Source organism: Argiope bruennichi, chromosome 4, assembly GCF_947563725.1.
Source record: "Argiope bruennichi chromosome 4, qqArgBrue1.1, whole genome shotgun sequence".
Lineage (NCBI taxonomy): Eukaryota > Metazoa > Arthropoda > Arachnida > Araneae > Araneidae > Argiope > Argiope bruennichi.
The window spans coordinates 134,112,577-134,134,192 of record NC_079154.1 but is presented as its reverse complement, the minus strand read 5'-3'; the positions used below and the strand labels follow the sequence as shown (position 1 = coordinate 134,134,192).

Here is a 21,616-nt window from a genome sequence, read left to right as displayed (position 1 = left end):
ACGATTTTTTTTTTTTTTTACTATAATGCCCCCCCCTTTTTTCTTTTAGGAAAGAAACTCTGACATATTGAAATTAACTGATATCTTTATTTTTATTTTAGCAAAATCATTCATTATTAAACATAAATATATATGAATAGCATTATAAAATATTCATAGTTTAAAAAAGAAAAAAGATGGCAGAGCAATTAAAATATATAAAAATAATGAAATTCGATAATTTTAATATTTTAGATAATTAACTGTTTAGCGATTTCGAATTAGAATTGAAATATAAAATTTTTCTGTTTCAAACTGATAAGAAAAAATATCTTCTAATTTTTTAGGCTCAGATTATTGCCAATGCCAATGATATGGGGGTTTTAGAGAAGCTCCTAGGCTCGATGGCCTTTTATCTTCTATTCGGCTAAATTGATAGATAAGTATATTGAAAGTAACTTTGAGGATGTTATTAAAATTTTTACATTAATTATGAGGAATATATTGATAAAAAAATAAAATAAATGAAAATAAATAAAATAAAATTAAGAATTACTTTTATTAATTGTTAATTATTAATATTTTACCTAACGTTGGCTCAGATTATTTGATCAAATAACAGGCACAAAAGTAAGTTTAATTTGGATTATAAAACGTTATACCTTTGAAAATATTTAGATTGAATAGCATACAGAGACTGTATTCTCTGCTGTGTTGCAGATATAGCCTCACATTATAATTTCAATAATTTATAATATTTTTATCCATTTATCCATTGTAAAAATCTATAGTGTTTTAATTCTAGTGCGACTCAACTCAAATCATTAGCATCATTTTCTTTATTAAATAAATATGAAAAAATGTGTGTTTCAAAGCATGTGAAAAATTTATTTATTTTGAAATATTATCACATAAATGAATTTCTAGGAATCTTCGATGATGCTATGATTTATTTCTCTACACGTTTTTTATTGTTAGTGGCAACACAACGTACTTTTTATTTTCTTCTCTTGTTCGTAGAAAATTCACTAATTTAGTAATATCTTAAAACGCTTAATTAAGTAACTGTCAAGAACACAAAATTGTAACTCTACTTTTAAAAAGCTGAATACTTTTCTTCGTCTTAAAAAGTGCCCATTTGCAGGGAAACTTTACTTTTATGATTATAGCATAAGCCTAAGCTAATTACATATAAATCAACTTCCTTACAAAATGTTGATATCCGTTAAAATATTGAAAGGAAGTGAATGTAATATAGAGGTAAGTATTAAAATTTTGTTATTTATGTATTTAAGATGTTAAATTCTTAGCAGTTTTTAATCTCAAGTTTTATATCTTAAAAGGTCGTAACTATTCAACTATCCTGTGAATCATTGTCATGCAGTTACTCTTTTGAAACAAATGTTTAAAATCCATACCGAATTGATTGGGTACATGCAGAGAAATCATAATTTCTTAATTTGAATAGATTGTTAATTTATTTTGAAATGTCATTAATTGGTTAAAGCATTCGTAGAATCGTTCGTTTGTTTTGGCGTTGCCGAGATGGTTTGTTTGAATGTTTGTAATTAAAATTTATTTTATGCATCAACCAAAACGTTTGAAAGTTTGTTTGGAGCGTATTCACTTCCTATTGATAATTCTGGTTAGAATTAATGCATAACATGTTGCTATTTTATTTTTAAATGTATATTTTTCTTAAGGAATATTTATGTATGATAATGTTCCTTTGTTAGAAATTTTATTCTTTAAGTCATTATGAAAAGAGCTTTGTGTTTTGAAATATATATTGTATTTATTAATGTTTCCTTAGATTCGCATATTTGGAAAATGAAGTTTAGAAAATGAATTAAACAATGTAAAAAATGAATTATGTGATTTATAGGTTTTTATTAATATGCATACTGCATCATAAATTATTAAAACATCTTCTGATCTATAATGTGTTATAAAATTTACAGCCCTTAAGAACATTATTTCTACTGTTTTAAAACATTTTTTACATATGCTGTAAATATGTATTTAATTTCAGTACTTGATCTTTTGTTAAGATTAAGTTATTGTCTTCGTAATAACTCTGTGAAATGTGGCAATGCAATTTTAAAATTTTTATTAGAATTTATTTGATACCATCATTATTCATTAATTAATGTTTCTAAAGAAGACTATCAATCTCATTAACATTCTAAGAAATGAGAATTGTATTTAAATTGCATAAGAAGTTAAATAAGTACTGGATAATATGTCCAACTGCATATAATGATATCCGAATTTGTTTTAAAAATCAGGTGGTTTGTTATTTGAATTTATTATATTCTTAATTTTCTGCATTTAGTCATTTAGTTATTTCTTAATAAAATTTATAAATAAAGTGTTTCTTTTGCCTTATAGTAAATGCTTGCCATTTTGTTGCCATATATAACTTAATATAAGAAGGGAGAAAGTGCACATATCCACTTCCTATTTTAATTTGGCTCTATTCTATACTTGTCTAATTTTTCATTTCCTTTTTTTATTATTGGAGTCAAATCAAGCATATGTGATATGTATCAAATATTCCCTGCCAAACTTAAATACATTTTTTGCAGAAGAAAAAAGATCCGATATCAATTAAATATTAGATATGTTGTGTGGTAACATAAATTTCCTTCATTTTTGTGCTCATTCCATTTGGTTTTAAAATATTAAATACATTTCATTAATAAATGTCATTTTTAGGAATATTATATTTTTATATTATAAAAATTATCCTGCCTTGATTCGATTTAAATGTCATTTGAATATTTTATAAATCCTTTGTTGTGTTTTCTCCATAATTCCTTGTCGGTATAATTTTTTTTCGAAAATGGGATATCTGATAATTACTTGACAATAGGAGATTATTACTGGACCATGAAACAGACTTGCATATTATATATTAACATCATTTGAGAAATAAACAATGAATATAAATATACAATTGTATCATTCCTTTGTATTTCTTTAGGTTTCCGCTACTACTTCGATCAACAGTGTTAAGCAGCTTGTTGCTCAACAACTCAGAATTCCGGTAGATCAGCAAAGACTTGTATTTAAAGGAAAGACACTCTTAGGTAATTTAAAATAGTTCCAAGTTAAAAAAAAAAAATTTCATTAGATTCAGTTGAGGTTATTTGATTAGTAGTCTTCATGTAGTATATAATTTATACTTGTATTATTTTGATAAAACCTAGTGTACATATTTTTCATTGTTCAGTACTAAAATGAATTTCTAACTCATTCTTCTTTTGATTTGATTGGGCATGAATCATTAAAACACCTTTAATAAAATGGATCAATTGTCATGGAAGTAGGTCATATATTTTTTTCTTGTAAGCAAAAATATAATAAAAATACATATTTTCTAAATTACTTTTTTATAATAATGATTACGCTTTAACATTATAAGACTGTCTCATAAACAATTGGAGTAAGTTTTAAAGAATTTGAAGCATATTTTATTTTGATTATAAGCAACAGAATTAAACTAATCCCATTTTATTAAATTTTGGTAATGTGGAGTTTAGCTGTTGAAATGCATCATCCATGATTAAATATGGTTAACTTATGTCATTTTGACAAACTAAAAACTAGTTGGAATAAAATTTTCAGTCAATGATTTAAGGTAATTATCATGAGGATATTAAAGATGCTTGTTTGAAATGACTAGAAAGATTTCTTGAATGTCATGAATATTTTAGAAATATTTCTGTTGCCATAAAGATTTCAAGATTTTTTTTTTTTTTTAATTTCTAAAAAAGTCAGCAGAGCTTTTTTAAAGTCTAAAGAAATGTATGAAATATGTTGTATAAAATAAATGTATTGTGCTTAAATTGTTTTATTATATTTGGAGAAATATTCTATCAATAAAATATGAATGAAATTATTATTTTTTCCCTCCTATCTTTAATAAGATAGGGATTTAAAAAAATATGCAGTGCTGATATTGTCCACATATGCAACAATAACTGACTTAATGTGATAGCTGTAGCTTTTGTCATGCTATAAAATTTTGCTTTTAAGTGAATATTTCATAATAATTATTTAAATAATTATTAATTTAAAGCATAAAATTTTAAGGAATGTCGTATAGCTTTGTTTTCTGAATATTTCGCAAAATGAATATTAGGTACATAAGAACACCAAATAGAAGGAAGACATTGGTCCGAAATTCAGGGCTAATTAGATCCAAAGCTAATATAATGCTTAATAACTTTTTCCCTCCTGCTTCTTCTTTCTTCAACATTAAGCAACACTATATATTGAAGTATTGGAATGGTAATCCTGAGCATCTGTATGAAATACAGTCTGTGCCAGATTCACCATTTATTGCGACTCAAAAAAAATTATCAGACTTCTTTAATTTTTGGTATTTGATGGTAAAGAATTTCTTTCTTTTTTTTTTTTTTAAATTATGCTTGATGAATGCATGCTTAACATATATGAGTTATTAACAAGAATGACTCGAAAGTCACCCCACAGGATCACGATCTGTACAATGAAGGAGCAAATGTAGTGATGGTTTTCACAGGATATTTATCTTCTAATTGAATGGCCTGCTGCATAAACAAAATGTAAAAATATGTCCAAATATCTTTGAGGAATTTGTTTATAATATTATGTTGATTATACATAGTTAAAAAAAATATCCCCAGTATTGAAAAAGTTAACCCGAAATCGTGTATTGGTATCCTTATTTAGAGTAATTTAAATTTGATCCACATTCAAACAATACTTAGAAATAGAATCTGATAATTTATATTATAAACCTTTGAATTCTATTATAATAAAATGTTATTTGTATGTCATAATTTTTTTTTAAGCAGCATTTTTAAAACTTCTAACTACATGAATTTTTGATGTAATAATATTAGAGTATATGCATTATATTAAAACATGAGGAAAATAATTAAATATTTATAAACAGGTAGTATGATTTCCCATTCCATCCATGTATACTGTTGTACATTTCACATTATGTATGTACATCAATAAACTTTTGTCTTATTATAAATATAAGTCATTGTAGTTACATATATTTATATGCATGTGTGTGTTCCACATCCTCTCCTAAACAACTGGGTCGATTTAAATCAAACTTTGCATATTTACTCTTTACAAGAGAAAGCTTTCTGTCAACTTTCCAAAGAGCAAAATAATTAATAATCAGAAATAATTTGAAATTTTGCCATTTTTCTATAGAGATTTCTGAACAAATAAACTTTAAACAATTGGTTTAATGCCATCTTAATCCATTCGCCTTCGATTGCACACCAATTATGCAAAAAATATCATTGCAATTAAACATTTTTTTAAAAAATGTCGAATCTTGAATGATTTAAAATTCAAAATTCTACTATTTTAATTATATTAATTTTAATTCTACATAGTATTTCTTTCAGTTAGCAATTTTAAAAAATTAAAATATTAATTTTAATGTTCTTTTTAAAATATTATATTGTTTTAATTTTCTGTTTTACTTTAATACTTATCTTTCACCATGTTTTCATTTATTTCAAAATAGTTCTTAACAATGCCTAAAAGCAGGCATAAGTCAATCTCTTAAACTGAAGTTAGAAGAATAAAACACTTATGAGTAAATGAAACATATATTGTAAAATGTATCATTTGCTGATTGCCAATATGAGAAGTCGATATTTTGTCTAAATTCTATAAAAATTATGAAATAAATTATTCCAAAAAATATATGCATCATAAAAATAAAAATTTTTTATTTTGCACAATTTTTCTTTCAATTTGTTATTTTAATTAGCCCAGATAATTTTGAAATTTGGATTTGTAGGCATTCTTTATTGGTAGCTTTAAGACTTTGAACTGTTTTTAAAATTTCTCTTTTATTTCATCACATATGTGTTGGAAAAGCATTTTGTATATTATATTGTTTTATATAAAAGTAACTTCAGCCTAAAGTATTATAAATAAAAAAAAAAATAATTCTGTATAATGCCAAGTATATCAATTAGCAAAAAATAAGCATATTGCAGAACAGATATAACCACAAGCAGACAAACTTTTTATGTTTAATTGTAAAATATGATAAACTAGCTCATAGTCATGGTCAGTTCTGATGAATTTGACTTTTGAGTATATTTTCTTGGGCTTTTTTACTATGTGAGGCTATTTTTAATAATTCAAAATGTACAGAAATTTATTTCCCATGCACATGTTGTCATCGATAGAATACATATAATTTTTGTATTTATTTTGCAAAATGCATCAGAAATTCAAAAGATGTATTGTCGCTGTTGTAATAATGTTTCAATTTTTGATCCTTGATAAAGCAAAATGCATGTTCTCCAGGTCTTTTTTTTATTATTTAGATTTGATGCAATACAACTGACTAAAAGGAATACCTTCTACTTCCAAAAATTTTAGTGACTGTAATACCAATATAATACAATAGCTTTACATTGTCTAACACTTGGCTAGCCATGCTTAAACAGTAAATCTTGTAATGCCTTTGGTTAAATAAAGAAAAATTACCTATAGGGAGGAAATTGCAACTTTTTCTTGAAAATTTCCTTCTTAATATATTTTCTGCCCTTGCATATCATCTCCAACAGAAGGGGGAGGGGGACAGGAATTAGATATAAGTTATATATAAATGAATTCAAATTTAATATGCAAGTGAATTTGAATTCAATAATTTTACTTTCTGGTATATGAAATTCTACATTGAGAAAGTGTTGTTATTAAGAAATCCAAACAGGAACGTTTTGATGTCTGTATGTTTCAGACCTCCTTGAGGCCAATATATTCATTTTTGATCATTATACCCATTTGTGTTCACCTGTGAAAGTGCTAAGTCAAAAATCTTTCAGATGTATGCAATTTAGTCTTGTGATCTTTACACCACATTTGTAAATTTTAAAATTTCATATGAAATCCATTTATAAGAGTTTTGATTCAGATGAAACAAGAAGGAAAAAAAAACATTTATTATTCTATGGTTTTACATCAATAATATTTTCAGAAAGGGTGCATCTATCCAAATTAACTGTTAATTTGAAGAATTGTTGAAAAATGTTGCATATTTTTATTAATTTTGCAAAAGTTGATCTAATATTTTGGTAATGACAATTTGCTTTATCATTTTTATTTATTTTTTCACAAATCAAAAGATATATTTGATTTTACAATAGAAGATGTTTGACAAAAACAGATATAAAAATTGTAATAAAAAATGCCCATTTAACATTTAATATATATACTTTAGATTTTCCAATAAATACTACCAATAAAACAGTATATACTTTATACTTGGAAAATACATGGATCTATGCATGCTTGTAGAAAGATACTTAATTTGTTTTGCTAAGATACATAAAAATGCTTAATTTTTGCAATAATTTCCTACTGCATACTCTGATATAAGAATTGGATGTTTGAAATTTAATACTCGACCACTTTCAAGAGCAGTCTCATTAAAATTATCTGTCAACTCATTTCCCGAATTTCCAAAATGTATTCTAATGCAATTGATAATAATAAGACTTTGGATTCAGAACTTTATATATGGCATCCACATCTAATACAAATTGCATTCGTTTGCAGCACTTTTTATTTTTTATGTAGTAGATAAACAGACTGTAAGAATTTTTTTAACATCCATTTACCAAGGTTCACTTTACTTAAATATTAATTTCTAATAGTTATTTTTATAAAATTATAGCTTTTGATCCATAATTCCCTGAAGGCCATATTGCTGCTTACTAAGGAATGTCTTGAGTTAAATCTTATCTCTTGAAGACAAAGGGTTAATTATAATATTTGGGGGGGGAGCATGCATTGTTATTAGTGGAAATGCTTGATGTTATTCAGGCTGAAAATATTTTTATTACAATCTTTCTTTATGGTTTAGAATTAAATAGCTTTGAAACTCGGAGCAGGTTTGAAAGTTGCATGTCACAATTATCATGTGTATGCAACCAAGTAAAAATATCTCACCCTAGGTCTCTTGTCATAATAAACATTTTCTTGTATTTAAGTACACATTTCTAATTTTGCTTTTTTAAAAATTAAATATTTGTCTTGAATCTTTACTTAAACCTTTATTCTTTGCAGCATTTGTGAATAAAATTTAAATTCTGTTCTACTATTTAAATATTTATTGTAAATTAACTATTATTTTTATTGAATGATAATTTTTTCCTCTTTTGTGTGAAAGCAGTGCTAAATATTTTTTAAAAAATTAGTAAATCTATAAGAAATTAGTATAAATGTAACTACTCAATTGGTAAACTCATATAATATTTGGCAAGTTAAAATGTCATCATTTTTGAGGTTCTTTCACTATATATTTGTGTTTACAAAATCCTATTATACTTTAGAATTTGTAGCAACATATTGTTTTTATTGAAACATGGCATCTAAATTTTTCTCGCTCGTAACCGAAATATTGCTGAAATTACATAATATGAATAAGAAATATTAATTTTATATTCATATTATTCTTTTAAGTATTAAATATAAAACAACTATTCACTGAATTTTGAGAATGTTTAAAACAATAATTCTTCCCCCTTCCTTCAGTTTCCTTAGCCACAAATACTTGAACATTTTGAAGTAATTTCTTTATTTTTGATAATACAAGTATATATTTATTCAAAGCATAAAAGACATTCATAATGTAAACATATAATATATTATTTACATTTTCAGATTCTTCAACTTTGTGTGATTATGATATTGTGGATGGAACCAAACTTCATCTTTTTGTTTTAAAAGATACATCTGCTAAAGCTGAAGAATCGTCACCAGATTTCTATGAACAGCTACAAAAATTCTTAGAAAAACATTTCAGCCCTTCAGATGCAGAAAAGGTCTTAGAAGAATTCCGCAAAGTATGTTTTATGAAATAATTAATGTAAAATTAAACATAATTGTCTTTTACACATGTTTATATTATATCTTTAGTTATTGAAAAGCTGCAATCTTTTTTCTTGTACTTTGGTTTCTATTCATAATATAAATCAAATACCTACTGGTGTCAAACTATTCAGTACTTTTCAGCAAATGTTGCTTCTAAGCATAGTAATAGTATAAAATGTCATTTATTATTATTATTATTATGCACTGATTGTGTAGAATCTCAATTCCATGATTGCTCATTCATAAATGAAAAATTTACTTCAAGGAAACTTCTGCTAAAGTAACCTTTAAATACTACTTAATACATTTGGCAAGTATCCTGGCTATTTGATGACAGGAAAAGTGCCAGATATTCATATACTTTGAGTATTTATACTTTTTTTATAAAGCACTTTGGTATACTGGAAGGAATTTTCTTTTGTATACTTTTATATGTAATATTTTTAATAGTATTTTGTTAACATACAGTTTAAGCTTAGCATGAATTTATAAAGCACATATACATATATATATCTTGGGGAAATAAACAAGGACAGAAAGAATATTAACTTTCTTCCTGAAAAGCTTGGATATCTAGAACAATACATTTTTTTCAAATGTTGGAATTGTTTTGTAATTGGAAAAAAATATTCAGAATTGCGTACCTATCATATGTTAATTTAATTTAATTGATTTTAATTGTATAAATACAATAAAAAATAAATATACATTGTACAAATTCTTCCACAAATAAAATTGTTTAAAGAAAAAAAATTCTTAATTGGACATTTAGTTTCTTCGGAAGATGATTTTTTTAAAAAAATTATTTAGGATTATTTGAAATCAAATGAATTTTATAGATGCTTCTTCATTTATCTTGTAAAAATTTAAATAATTTGCTTATGGAACTAAAAAATTTAGTTACAAAAAAATTTAAGGAATGAATGTAGAAATAATTTTCAAAATGAAGACTTACTTACTAAAAATAATTGATAAATTTCCTTAAAATTATTCAAAATAGTTTTTATTGAATATCTATTTCTATTTGGATTAAATAAAAATGTATATTTTCTTTATATTTCTGTCTTGCCAAACTGATTTCTCACTTGTCAGCTTTACAATTCTTCTCTTCAAATTCTAAATTGTGCCTACTGATCATCTTGCTTTATGCTGCTTATTGCTTAACCTCCACCCTCTCTCTTTTTTAAAAAAATAATTCCTTATTTAGTTTGATAGTTTGTCATTATTGGATTAAATTAATTGAAACAAGAGGCTTTAGTCTTTATTTTTCACTTATCGCACACATAGAAAAATAAATATTACTATTAATATAATGCTCTTTCTGAAAAGGATATTTTGTGCAATACTGGTTTTTGATGCTTCATTATTTTTCTATTATTAAATATTAGTTGAATAATTTAAATATCTATAATCTGATATGTTTTATAAAATTAAGTACTATATTTTTACGTTGATATTCTTTTAAAATTTAGGGATCTAGGCATGTTTCCCCCCTCCATTTTGTTTCATTATTTTTTATTTAAAAATTTGCTGTGTAAGAACCGATTATAGAATTCGTTTTACTTTATTTTGGTAAATTCAAGACATACATGTATCATTATTTTGTGCAATATAGTGTATCTAGGGATTGCAATACCGGACCAAAATTTCAATACCGGTATTCGGTATTTTTTAAATCTTAATACCGGGATACGGGTTTTAATAGCGGTATTAGAAATTTTAGAAAAAGGAACAAAACACAGGTGTTTCTTTGTTTTATTTGCTAGTTTTGTTAGAGAGTGTAAATATCACAAAAAATAATTTGTAACTTATAAATTATAACAGTATATAATCACAAAAAAGTAAAGAAACATCTTATTTATTTAAATCACAAAAAAAAGTGTCAATATCACTATTCAGTCTGGGGTACTATTACAACTTTTTGAAATGTGATCTTAAATAACATAATGCATCAATTGTACTGTCATTAAGCCTGAAAAGTAATTTTGTGTAAAAATGACCAGCTGTCGAAGATGCTCTTTCGGCATCTACGCTAGTTGGTGGTACTGTTAGCAATGCGAGATATACTTTTTCCAAGTATTTACCTCTAAATCCTTCATCTTCAAATAAATCGATTTCTCGTCGGATGGTTTTAGATATAGCTGATTTCTGTATTGTATTTTGGTTTATTGAATTTTTTTTTTATTTATCGCTAATTCTCATTTTTGTTCAAGAGACAATTCCTTTTCACTATCCATATTAGTGTCATCAGAATCTTCGATAACTGTACCGAATTCTTCTGAATGTGGATAGGTTTGTGGGTAAAAAATTTTAAGAAAATTTACTATAAGCTTGATCAGATTTGAATTGGTTAGTTTCCTTTCTTCTTTTTCATTTTAAAAATCATTATAATAATGTAAATACCGTAAGACATTTTTTATTTCGATATGCCTTTCTTCTGTGCGATTTTTCAATGTAATATATAATTCTTCAGATAGTGATGTCTGCTGTGCTTTTTGTGACTGCAACATGAAATTTATTGTAGCATTGGCTGTTAATGAATTAGAATGTCTCCGACATAATGCCTCAACAGCCAGTTTTATTGGAAGTAGAGCTGATACAGTTCTAGATATTAAGTCGAATTCACTATCTGAAAAATTAATTTGTAGGTTTAAGTCGATTATGGCTTTTTGGATTAGGATTTCTCCGTTTCAAAAATCGTTCCATCATTAGGAGTAAACTGTTCCAACATGTTTTAGAATCTAATATTAACATATATTCTGTTTTATTTTCAGTTAATATATATTTTAGTAATATATCCTTTTTATAGGGGAACGTTTAAATATCTTAACAATTTTTCGAACTTTATAAATTATAGGAAGCAATTCTTGATAGGTTAATATTTCATAATCATTAGCAATATCTTCTTCAACAATTACATTGTCATTATCTTCATTGTCAATATCACTCTTACTCTTTTCAAAGTTGGAATCCGAAGTTTCTATATCCACAGTATTTGGATTCTTCAGCTCTTTATTTTTTTGGTATAATACATCTATTACTCCTAATTGAATTCAATGTTCATAGCACAACTGCTGATTTGCACCAATCAACTTCCCAGCTTTTTTCATAATTGTTTCTCCATCAGTCGTTATGGATACAATATTTTCTTTCAGAGATAATCCATGTTTCTCTAATTTAGATTTAAGCAATTAATTAAGCCATTAATTAGCTAATTAATTTTGTCCGTTAGGGAGATATAAAAACAAAAACGCATACTATTTTGCGATGTTCGCGATACCTGAACAAATAGTGAAGATAATTTTAAAAATTTCTGGTTAGTACCGAAAAACCAGTATTTAAACTTGTGAATACCGGTATTACAAAACTGTACAAATGGCTCAAAATACAGGTATTCGGTATACCGGTACTGCAATCCCTAAGTGTATCTGATTCTTGTGCCATAGAGGCAAACCGATATTGCTGTCATTATGTTTATGTAAATTTGGAGTGTAGAAAGCCCTCTAGGGTATTTTTTCTTTATATTTATTTCACTATATGATTTGTGATTATGTAAGAAAGATCAGATGTTAATCTAAATGAATGATATGAATATATACTTTTGTAGTCTTTAAGCCATTTGTAATTTTATGAATCAAATTCTTTATTCAGATAATTCTTAACATACTTCTAAAATATCAAAGCAATATAAGGAAGCTAATTAATATACTCTGTGTATTGTTAAAATTATGCAGCATTTAGTAAAATACAGGTGGTTTCTTCTGTAATCTTTGATACTACCTTCTCCCGTGTTTGAATCTTATTATAACTAGCCACCTTTGGCAACTAGCTGGTTGTGTTTACTTCAGTTAAATTTTTTATGCATACCGTAATGTTCATGATCCTAAAAATTTTCTATTCTTGAAATTGGGACAGGCATGCAAGCTGTGTTATTTGAATAGTCTAACATGAGCTCTTTTTATTGTCTGCATGTACCGTCTTTTTGAAGTCAAGTTCCATGATATCTTAATAGCTGCCTGGTTCATCTGTTTTCTAATTTTTGGAAAACTGTACTTTCTCTTTCTTATTTCTCATGAAAACTACACAGATATGAAACTGAACTTTTTTCTTAGCTTTCAACGATGGTGAAAATCATGTGATTAGATATTAGATAAATCACTAAAACTGTTTGAATTTTATTGCAGCATTAAAATGTGTTGTCAAAAGTTATATTAAAAAAATTGCCAAAAATTCAGAAAAAAATTCATGGCTATTTGAATCATTAGGTGTCAGTTTTATATATATAATAGTATAAGATTTTTGGGAATTATCGAGGACAAAATTACCAAATATTGCTTAATTTTTAATTAGAATCTTTTTTGCTTTTTTTTTTTTTTTTTTGCTTTAAGTTGTACACTTCCATCCTTCAAATTATTTGAAAAAAGTGGAAAAATAAGAGATTTAACTTAATGAATACAAAAGTGATGTAGTTATTTTTGATTGTTGCTTTCTGCAAAATGAAATCAACCTTTTTTTTTGTTATTCAATATTATAAATTTTTTGACTAAATCAAATGCATGATTGTTTTGAAAGGATAACAATTATGTTGACTATTTAAATATTTATGCATATTTTGCAAATGATGATCAAATCCCATTTTATCTACAACAAATATAAAATGGAAATATACCACTTGACTCGTTTATCTTTGATATGATTATTGAAACAGCCTTCTGATTCTCCTGCTTTTATGAATGTTTCATCTTTATCAGAAATTCTATGAGAAGGCACTATGAAGGCAGTACTAAAGTTGCTAATTCCAAGAAAAAAATAAAGATGCCATCTGTATCTGTTAGCTTGTGAAAGCTGTCCTCCCTGTTATGTTGATCATACAGAGATAATCTGTAATATGTTCATTCCTCACCATCTGTAATGCTGAAAGGGATTAAAAATATTCCTGCTCATTTGATCTGCATCATTTTTAAATGCAGGAATTTGAACTTCTGTTTTGGCATCTAGAAAAGTTTTTTTTTTTTTTTTTTGTTTTTTTTTTTTTTCATTTGTTAAAATAATTAGTGGGCAAACAAACTTAAGCATAAATAAATAGCAAAGATCAAAGTCTGTAATTTTCATTTTTTTACATTATACTGATTCATTATATTCTTCCTTCACAGATCAAGTTAAAGGCTATTGCTAGTATTTTTTAACACTTTCTTTATTTAAATTTCGTATTCAGAATTGCAATGTATTATTATCAGTGAATCACCAATACTACTTTAGTGATTAGTTTTGACTTGAGTGCTCATGAACATTATGAATAAAGAAGATAACAGTACAAGGGAACAAAATTTCTACTGTTTATATATTTTTTCATTTAAAATGTTTTGCAAATAATTTTTATTTCTGGAGCACTTTCCAATGTGCATGAGATTTTCTGGTGCAAGTTTTATTTGTAATTTGTTGACAATAATATCATTGCTGCTAATAAGAAATTCACTTGTAGTGTGTGTATGATACAAATTATGCAAAAGAATACATATTGTTACTCATTTTTCTTATTTTGGTTTACTTTAATATGTAAACATTTATGAAATAATTCTGCTTTAGTGCACATTTAATCGCATATTGTGTGCAATGATAAAATTTTATAACTTAATGCTTAGCAATTAGTATGATGCAAATAATCTTTTTACCGCTTTTAAATTTTATTTCTTATAAACTTGAATTGACATGCAGGTACCATCTACTTTTCTATCATGACAATAACTATTTTCACAATTTTATATGAATTACAGTTAATGTGTTACTTTGTCTTGCATAAAATATTATGCAAATTTTATAAATTGACTTTACTTATCTTTTTTTATGGTGTGAATTCTTTTAGATATTTAACTAATGAAAGTAGTTATTATTATTCAGATTGTAATATTAAAAATGAAGCAGTAATTATGTTTGCATCATGCAAATAAAGTCATCTGGATTATTTAAATTCTGAATCCAATCGGCAACTTGTATTTGTTAAAAAGAAATTTTTCTTTTTCTTTGAAATAGTTTGTATTTATTTTTGTTTCATTGACCTTAATATTTTAGCTATTATGTTAAATTTAATTTTTTTTAGGTGTTTCTTTTTTAACCATTTCATTTTTGATTAGTTACATTTGCATATTTTTATTAGTATTTTTTGAATGAGTCTAATCTAAATTGTTTGGATGATTTATCATTATTTTGTCAGTTTGATTACTTGCCTATTCCATTTTTATATATAAATTAGTTAATAATTTTGTTCATGGGTGGTCCTGTACAAATACTGTAAAGAAAAGTCAATTTTAGATGGATGTAATTTTAAAACTTCCTTACAAGTTTCCTCTGCCCACCCTTTTAATAACTTAATGCTTTAATTGAATAAATACAGAATGTTTACATTAGAATCATTAGTGCAAAATTCAAGACACTTTTGAAATAAGATTTTATGTTCCTTGTGATAAACATTAATTATTCTTTATATACATCAAATCATGCAAGTTTTTTTTTAAACAACAAAGTCTAAATACAATGAATTTGCAGATTTATTATTTTTAAAAATATTGCAGCAAAATAAGGAATTGATTCTTTGAAAAGAAATTTTTTTAAATTGTTTTTATCTTTAAGAGGGTTTTTTTACCTCCATCCCATCCCATCCTATTTTAGAAAATAAAATGAAATTTATTTTTATTTTTTGTTTTGATAGCATCTTTTTAATTCTTGAGTTTGTTTTTAGTTATGCACTTTAATAATGAGTTAATTGTACATTCATCAGCAAAAAATATGGACATCTCTTAAATTTTTTATTTATAATTGCATCTTCACAATTATCTCGAATTTATCTAGGTAATTACAATCTCAGAATTTTTCTATTATAAATTCCTTCCCCCCCCCCCCCTGTTTTTTTTTACTGAATTGGTCTGTTGTCATATAATTAATTTCCCATTAAAATTTTATGAAATTCTGATAATAATTTTAGAGCCTTAAGGTTTTGAAAATTAACATTTCCAATGTTAATTGAGTTTTAGGAACTTTTGACAATACCTTGGAAACTTGAAAAGGTATCTTTGGTAATATATTTCTAAAAAATTTTCTCACACTTAAAAAAAAATTATCGTATAATAAATATGTAACTAACTTTTTATTTATTTATTTTTTTTTTTTTTACAAATTTTTACATGGTAACTAAAGATGGCGTGTTAAAATGCCAGAATTCAGAAAATTATGCACATATCTAAAATAATTCTCAAATTGTTCACAAAAATTGTAAAATTCCCATAGTCCAATTTGCAATACCCATTTTTTGAGGGACCTATAAATACAAATTAAACTTATTTGTATTTATAGATGTATTCTTCATGAAGCATGAACTTTAATAGTTATTATAATATTGCAATTAGTTAAATAGCAAATTCATTTTCAGATTAGATGATTTTAATTTAACATGTGTTTTGCTTTCGTTTTAAAAATGAATGCCCCCCCCCACACACACACACTCAAGCAACATAAAATTTGATTGCATGACAGATTCATTATAGGAACATTTAATTTTTTCTCCTTACCAGGAGTTATCATTTTCAAGTTAATTCCATATAAATCCAAGGAAATCTGTTCCATGTCTTATCATTCAGTAAATTAATTCATGCTAAGATAATGAAATTAATTAGCATCTGTTATTTATATAATCAGTAGTGTAATGTTGTGCACTCATTCAGAAATTTCTCTTGATTAGATGGAGGTTATTTTTAAATGATTCCTTCAGAGTTATAAGCTATTCTCCTCTATGCAAATTAATTTATGAAAATAAAACAATGTTTCTAACCTAGTTTCAGAAATTGTAGCACAGTAATGTGCTGACTCAATTCGATTGTATTTGTCTTAAATTACATCAGTAGTTGTGCAACAGAAAGAAAGTCCATCATTCTTATAGTAAATCTTTATAGTACTGGGTTCTCCCCCACCCTCCCTTATGTTTCAGTGAGCGATTATCACAAGCCACGTCATGCAACTTATAGACAATATGCCAATCTATAAATATTAACATTTTAAAAAGAACTTAAATATCAAATATTCCTTCAAAAATGTTCAATGAACTCATGATTTTAAGCTCCACAATTTTTTCATAAACTATAAAATTTGCTTCTGGTAAGCTTCTTTGTTTATTTGCATTCAATCTAGTATACCTTTTTAAGTTTCATCTCATTGAATGATCAAAAGAGTTTCATAAATGGTTTAGGTGTCATAATTAATCTAATCGTCTTCTAACAGAACTGGAATTTTAAAATTTGTCACAGATATATATAGATATAAGACCCAGATATACAAGATTAATGAAGCTTTTATAAAATTTCATCTGTCTTTTTTTTTTTTTTTTTTTTTTATTACTCATTATGTTCACATAGATTTAAGTGATAAGGTTATCTTCTTTTTAACAATTTAATTTTAAAACTTCCTTCAAATAAATGATTTTAATGTAAAAAACATAAAGTTCATCTTTCTAACACATTTCATTTTTGAGTTCACATGCTATTAGGTAGGACATAATTCAAATGTTTTTTAGTTAGGATTCCAAATTCCTGAAATTTGAAGATTTATTATAATGTAGTTATCAGTTTATTTGAAGACTACAATTTTTACCATGCATAATTCATAAAGGAATAATGATTATTTCAAAAATAGTTTCATCTTTCTAAATATTGTACCCATATAGTTCTTTAACCAGATAAGTTGAATTTCATCCTGTTAATTAATCTTTATATTTCTAATATTCTCAGAATTTAAAATTTTATTATTATAGTATTTACAGATAAATCTTTAAATATTAATCATTTGCTTAGAACACTGAAGTGATTAAAATATTGTTCTCTTAACTTAAATAAACTTCTCTATAAAAATCATATGTAATAAATCTATTGTAATAAAATAACCCTATGAAACTTAGTAAATTTCCTACCCAATTAACAACAATTCCACCTGAAAATAAAAAAAAATTCCATTTCAAAAACACTGACAATTTCATTGGTTTACAATTCGTTGATGGTATTTGCGTTTCGCCAAGTAGCAATTTTTTTTTCTCACCCTTTTAAAGAATGGGTTAAACAACATTTTGTTGGCCATAAGAATTAAGATAACAATTTCTTAAGTCAGGATGAATAATGAATTGGTTAAAAAAATATTGGAAATGCTTTAATATTTAAATAAAAATCAAAAATATGTGTGATTTGAAAAATTGTATGTATTGTGTAAATTTGAATCATAGTGTTTATTTTTTCAAAATTTTTATGAATAAAAGTGAGGGGGGCGGATTTATTTTTCTGTTAACAAGCTGAGATTTACTTAATAAATGATCCTCTGTGATTTGGCACTTTTTGAAGGCATCTTCAATGAACAAAATTATGCATATCTTACTAGAACAAGAACTTAACTCAATTAATCAGTTTCTCTATCTCAACAAACCTATCCGTTTGAAGCATTTCCATCGTCATCAATTTTAGGAAGATGTGATAATAAATAAAAAAAGTTACAGAAGTTTTCTTTATTTTTTATCTATTTATTTTTTTACAACTGTATATTTAAAGAAGCGTAATAACTTCATTGTGCAAAATTTCTCAGTTAGAAGTTTCATGTGGAATATTGTAGAAGTACATTTTTATAATCTATTGAATTCCTGACTGTTTTATTTTAAACCTTAATTTAAAATAGTTGCTTACCAAAGAAAATGCAATATTTTACTCCCACTCATGTTTTGGCATAATTTTTTTTTAAATTCAGCTGAAGATACAATATTAAATTTGCTTATATGTATAACATTCATAATGACACACTTCATTATTTTCCTCTGTCTTGCAGTTAAAGAACTGCTGTGGTTATGGTCTGTTATCTGTTTAAAAAAAATGGTTTACATTATAATTTGCTTTAGAAAAATATGCATTCTGTAAATATCTATCATATAAACAACTAATAAAATGCCTAGGTTTCATGAATCAGATTATTCATTAATTAGTGTATTTGAGCTATGAAGTGGCTAAAATTCTCTCTTAAATAGAATTAATTCTAGATGAGAATTGATTAGAATAAAGTGATTGCATCAAGCCCTAAGCCTGAATAGCATCACATTCCTGGTGTATTTCATTTTGACATCACCAAATCTACCTTTATAGTTGAAACGTAATTAATTTATGAGTTGAGCACTGCTATTGAAAGAAATTCTGTTCAAATATAAATTGAAAGTTAGCAGTTACATCATGCAGCACTATCACCAAAGCCTTTTTTGGTCAACATTTTGATTCTGATAATTTTTAACATTTGTATTTATATTAAAATTTTAAGTTATGAAACTGATATATGATTTATATTTTTTATAGAATAGTTATTTAAAATTATTATGTTTTGAAAGTTTTGTTTTTCTGGTTTTTCCTAGCTGAATGTTTGAGTAAAATTATTTTTATTTTTATTTCAGAACCTTGCTGATCAGTTAAGACATCTCAGTTTGGATGACATTGAACGCATTGCCACCTTACATTTGGACTCTGGTACTAATAAACATCCCAATCAACAACCATTTACTCCTGGTGAAAATACTCCTATGCAAAGCTAAGATCATGATTTTAATGTCAACGACTTCTCTTTTGTGTATGGATCCAAAAAAAAACAAATTAATTCCAATATCCATTTAGAAATCTTCGTAGCTGGATATCTAAACCAATGCTGATTTTTATGTCTTATTTCTGTATTGTGAAGTGAATATTATAAGACCATATACCTTCTCTAAATGGCAGAAAAGAACCAACTTATGTACTTTTTACAGAAGTGAATTTTTGCTATCAAGGTTAATGTAATTAATTTATGCAAAATTTACTTAAAATTGTAGGCCCTTTATGTGTTTTTGTGTTTAATATTTTTTTTAAAGTATTTCGTAATTGATGTGATGTGTGCTGTATTTTTTTTTTTTTTTCTGTGAGTGTGTGATGGTGAATTATGTCTGAATGGTACTTTATTGCTTTAATCAATCATCATTAAAATATGTTCTTCATACTTTCGTACAAAGATATTAATCTTTCTTTGGACGGAATTTCTTGTATTCTTAGGAAAGTGGTAACCAATTATAAAGTGAATAAATGTTATTGGATACTTAAAGCAGCTCACAGGTTTTCTCATATGCAAGTAACTGGCGACTGTGTAAATATTTTCTGTTACTTTTTTGGTCGACTGTATTTGAGTCGTCAATTCTGGATGCACATTAAAATCTTAACTTAGATTTATCAGGTCTCTTTTCTGTTTCAAATTTCATTGTGTTTGAATTCCTAACATATACAATGGTGGATTTAAAGAGGAGTTTTAAGTATCAATTTTTAAATATTGCTGTTAAAATGGCAGACAGTCATTTTTTTTTTTTTTTAATAATTCTATTTCATGAAGTAATGAAATCTGTTATAATTGATTAGTGCTTCCATATATTATATTTCATTAAAAAATACAGTTTACTTCTTGTTCTCTACGGGAAATTTTATTTATAAACAATAGAAAAATGAAATCATTTCAACAAGGATTATATGAACAGCATATAGAGTTCTGAATTTTTTTTAAAACTTTTTTTTGCTATTTTTAGCTTGTATACAGGTGTATGTATCTCTTCATACTGTGATTAAAACCTGTGCTTGAAGCATGAATCAAGCTTACTATTAAACTGTCTCTAAGATTCATACAAGCAAGATAGATTGTATGCTTTTTAACTGTATATAATTTATCAAATGCCATAGAATACAGTATTTCTCTACTTTAAATAATCTATTTATTTCATAAAATATTTAGCCCTCTTCTTTTTTTTAACTAAGGACTTTGAAACTAAAAGTAATTTATATGTAGCTGCTACTGCATGAAAAAAATAAAATGTAGGCTGTGAATTAGAATAGTTTTTATAAATATTCATTTCTACAATATAAAAATTGCATCCGTTATAGATATTTATATGTTATTAATTATGTGCACTTTTAAAAAAATTTGCATGTTTCTGTTTACAAAGATCATGGGTACTCTCTTGCCCCCCCCCCCATTTAGAATTTTGAAAATTATAGATATAGCATTTTTGTAGACAAAATAGCTAGTAACTTTTAAAATTGTGTACTATTAAATGAGAAGAAAGGAGCAGGTACTTTCTATAGAAAACAAAAATTATGTCTAAATGAATTATTCAATAAACTGAAATGGTTAAACCTTCAGAGAAATCTTTTAATCTGATATTTGCCTGATTTATTATATTGAATATCTTCATATAAGTAGATTAATAAATATTCCCAGATTTTATTTTATTATTCTTAAGCCTATTTTTTCACAAATAAGAGAAAATAAGGAAAGTGTGAAAATGTATGTTACTTATAAAGGCTTCAACAAGTATTTGGAAGTTAATGGTCAAGCACTTTAGATCCTTTGTACAACATACTTTGTCAGTGGTTTAATTTAAGAAATTTGCATATCTTGAGTGATCTATTAAGCTAACCCAAAATTTTTATTATTTTAGAATTAACCCTTCTGATGCCTAAAAAAATTCCAGGAAATTTTATATTTGGTCATTTATTTCCCCTTCTAATTTTGTAAATGCAGCTGTGTGTGTCAATGTGTCTTTTTTTTTTCTTTTTTTTTTTTTTTTACACTATAGTTCCAACCCTTTACAAAGTATTTATAGATTTATTATGAAATAATTTTGAAATAACCCATAATATCACTTTAT

The 21,616-nt window shown here is 25.8% G+C and overlaps 1 protein-coding gene across 1 annotated transcript; it reads left to right on the top strand.

Annotated features, from left to right (window-relative positions):
- Positions 1 to 954: 954 nt before the first annotated feature.
- On the top strand, positions 955 to 20,146 carry LOC129965491 (ubiquitin-like protein 4A). The gene is made up of 4 exons (XM_056079423.1): positions 955 to 1,239; positions 2,966 to 3,071; positions 8,680 to 8,861; positions 19,349 to 20,146. Exons 1-4 carry the CDS (start codon positions 1,192 to 1,194, stop codon positions 19,484 to 19,486), a joined length of 474 nt encoding a protein of 157 aa, XP_055935398.1. The 5' UTR covers positions 955 to 1,191; the 3' UTR covers positions 19,487 to 20,146.
- The last annotated feature ends 1,470 nt before the right edge of the window (positions 20,147 to 21,616 follow it).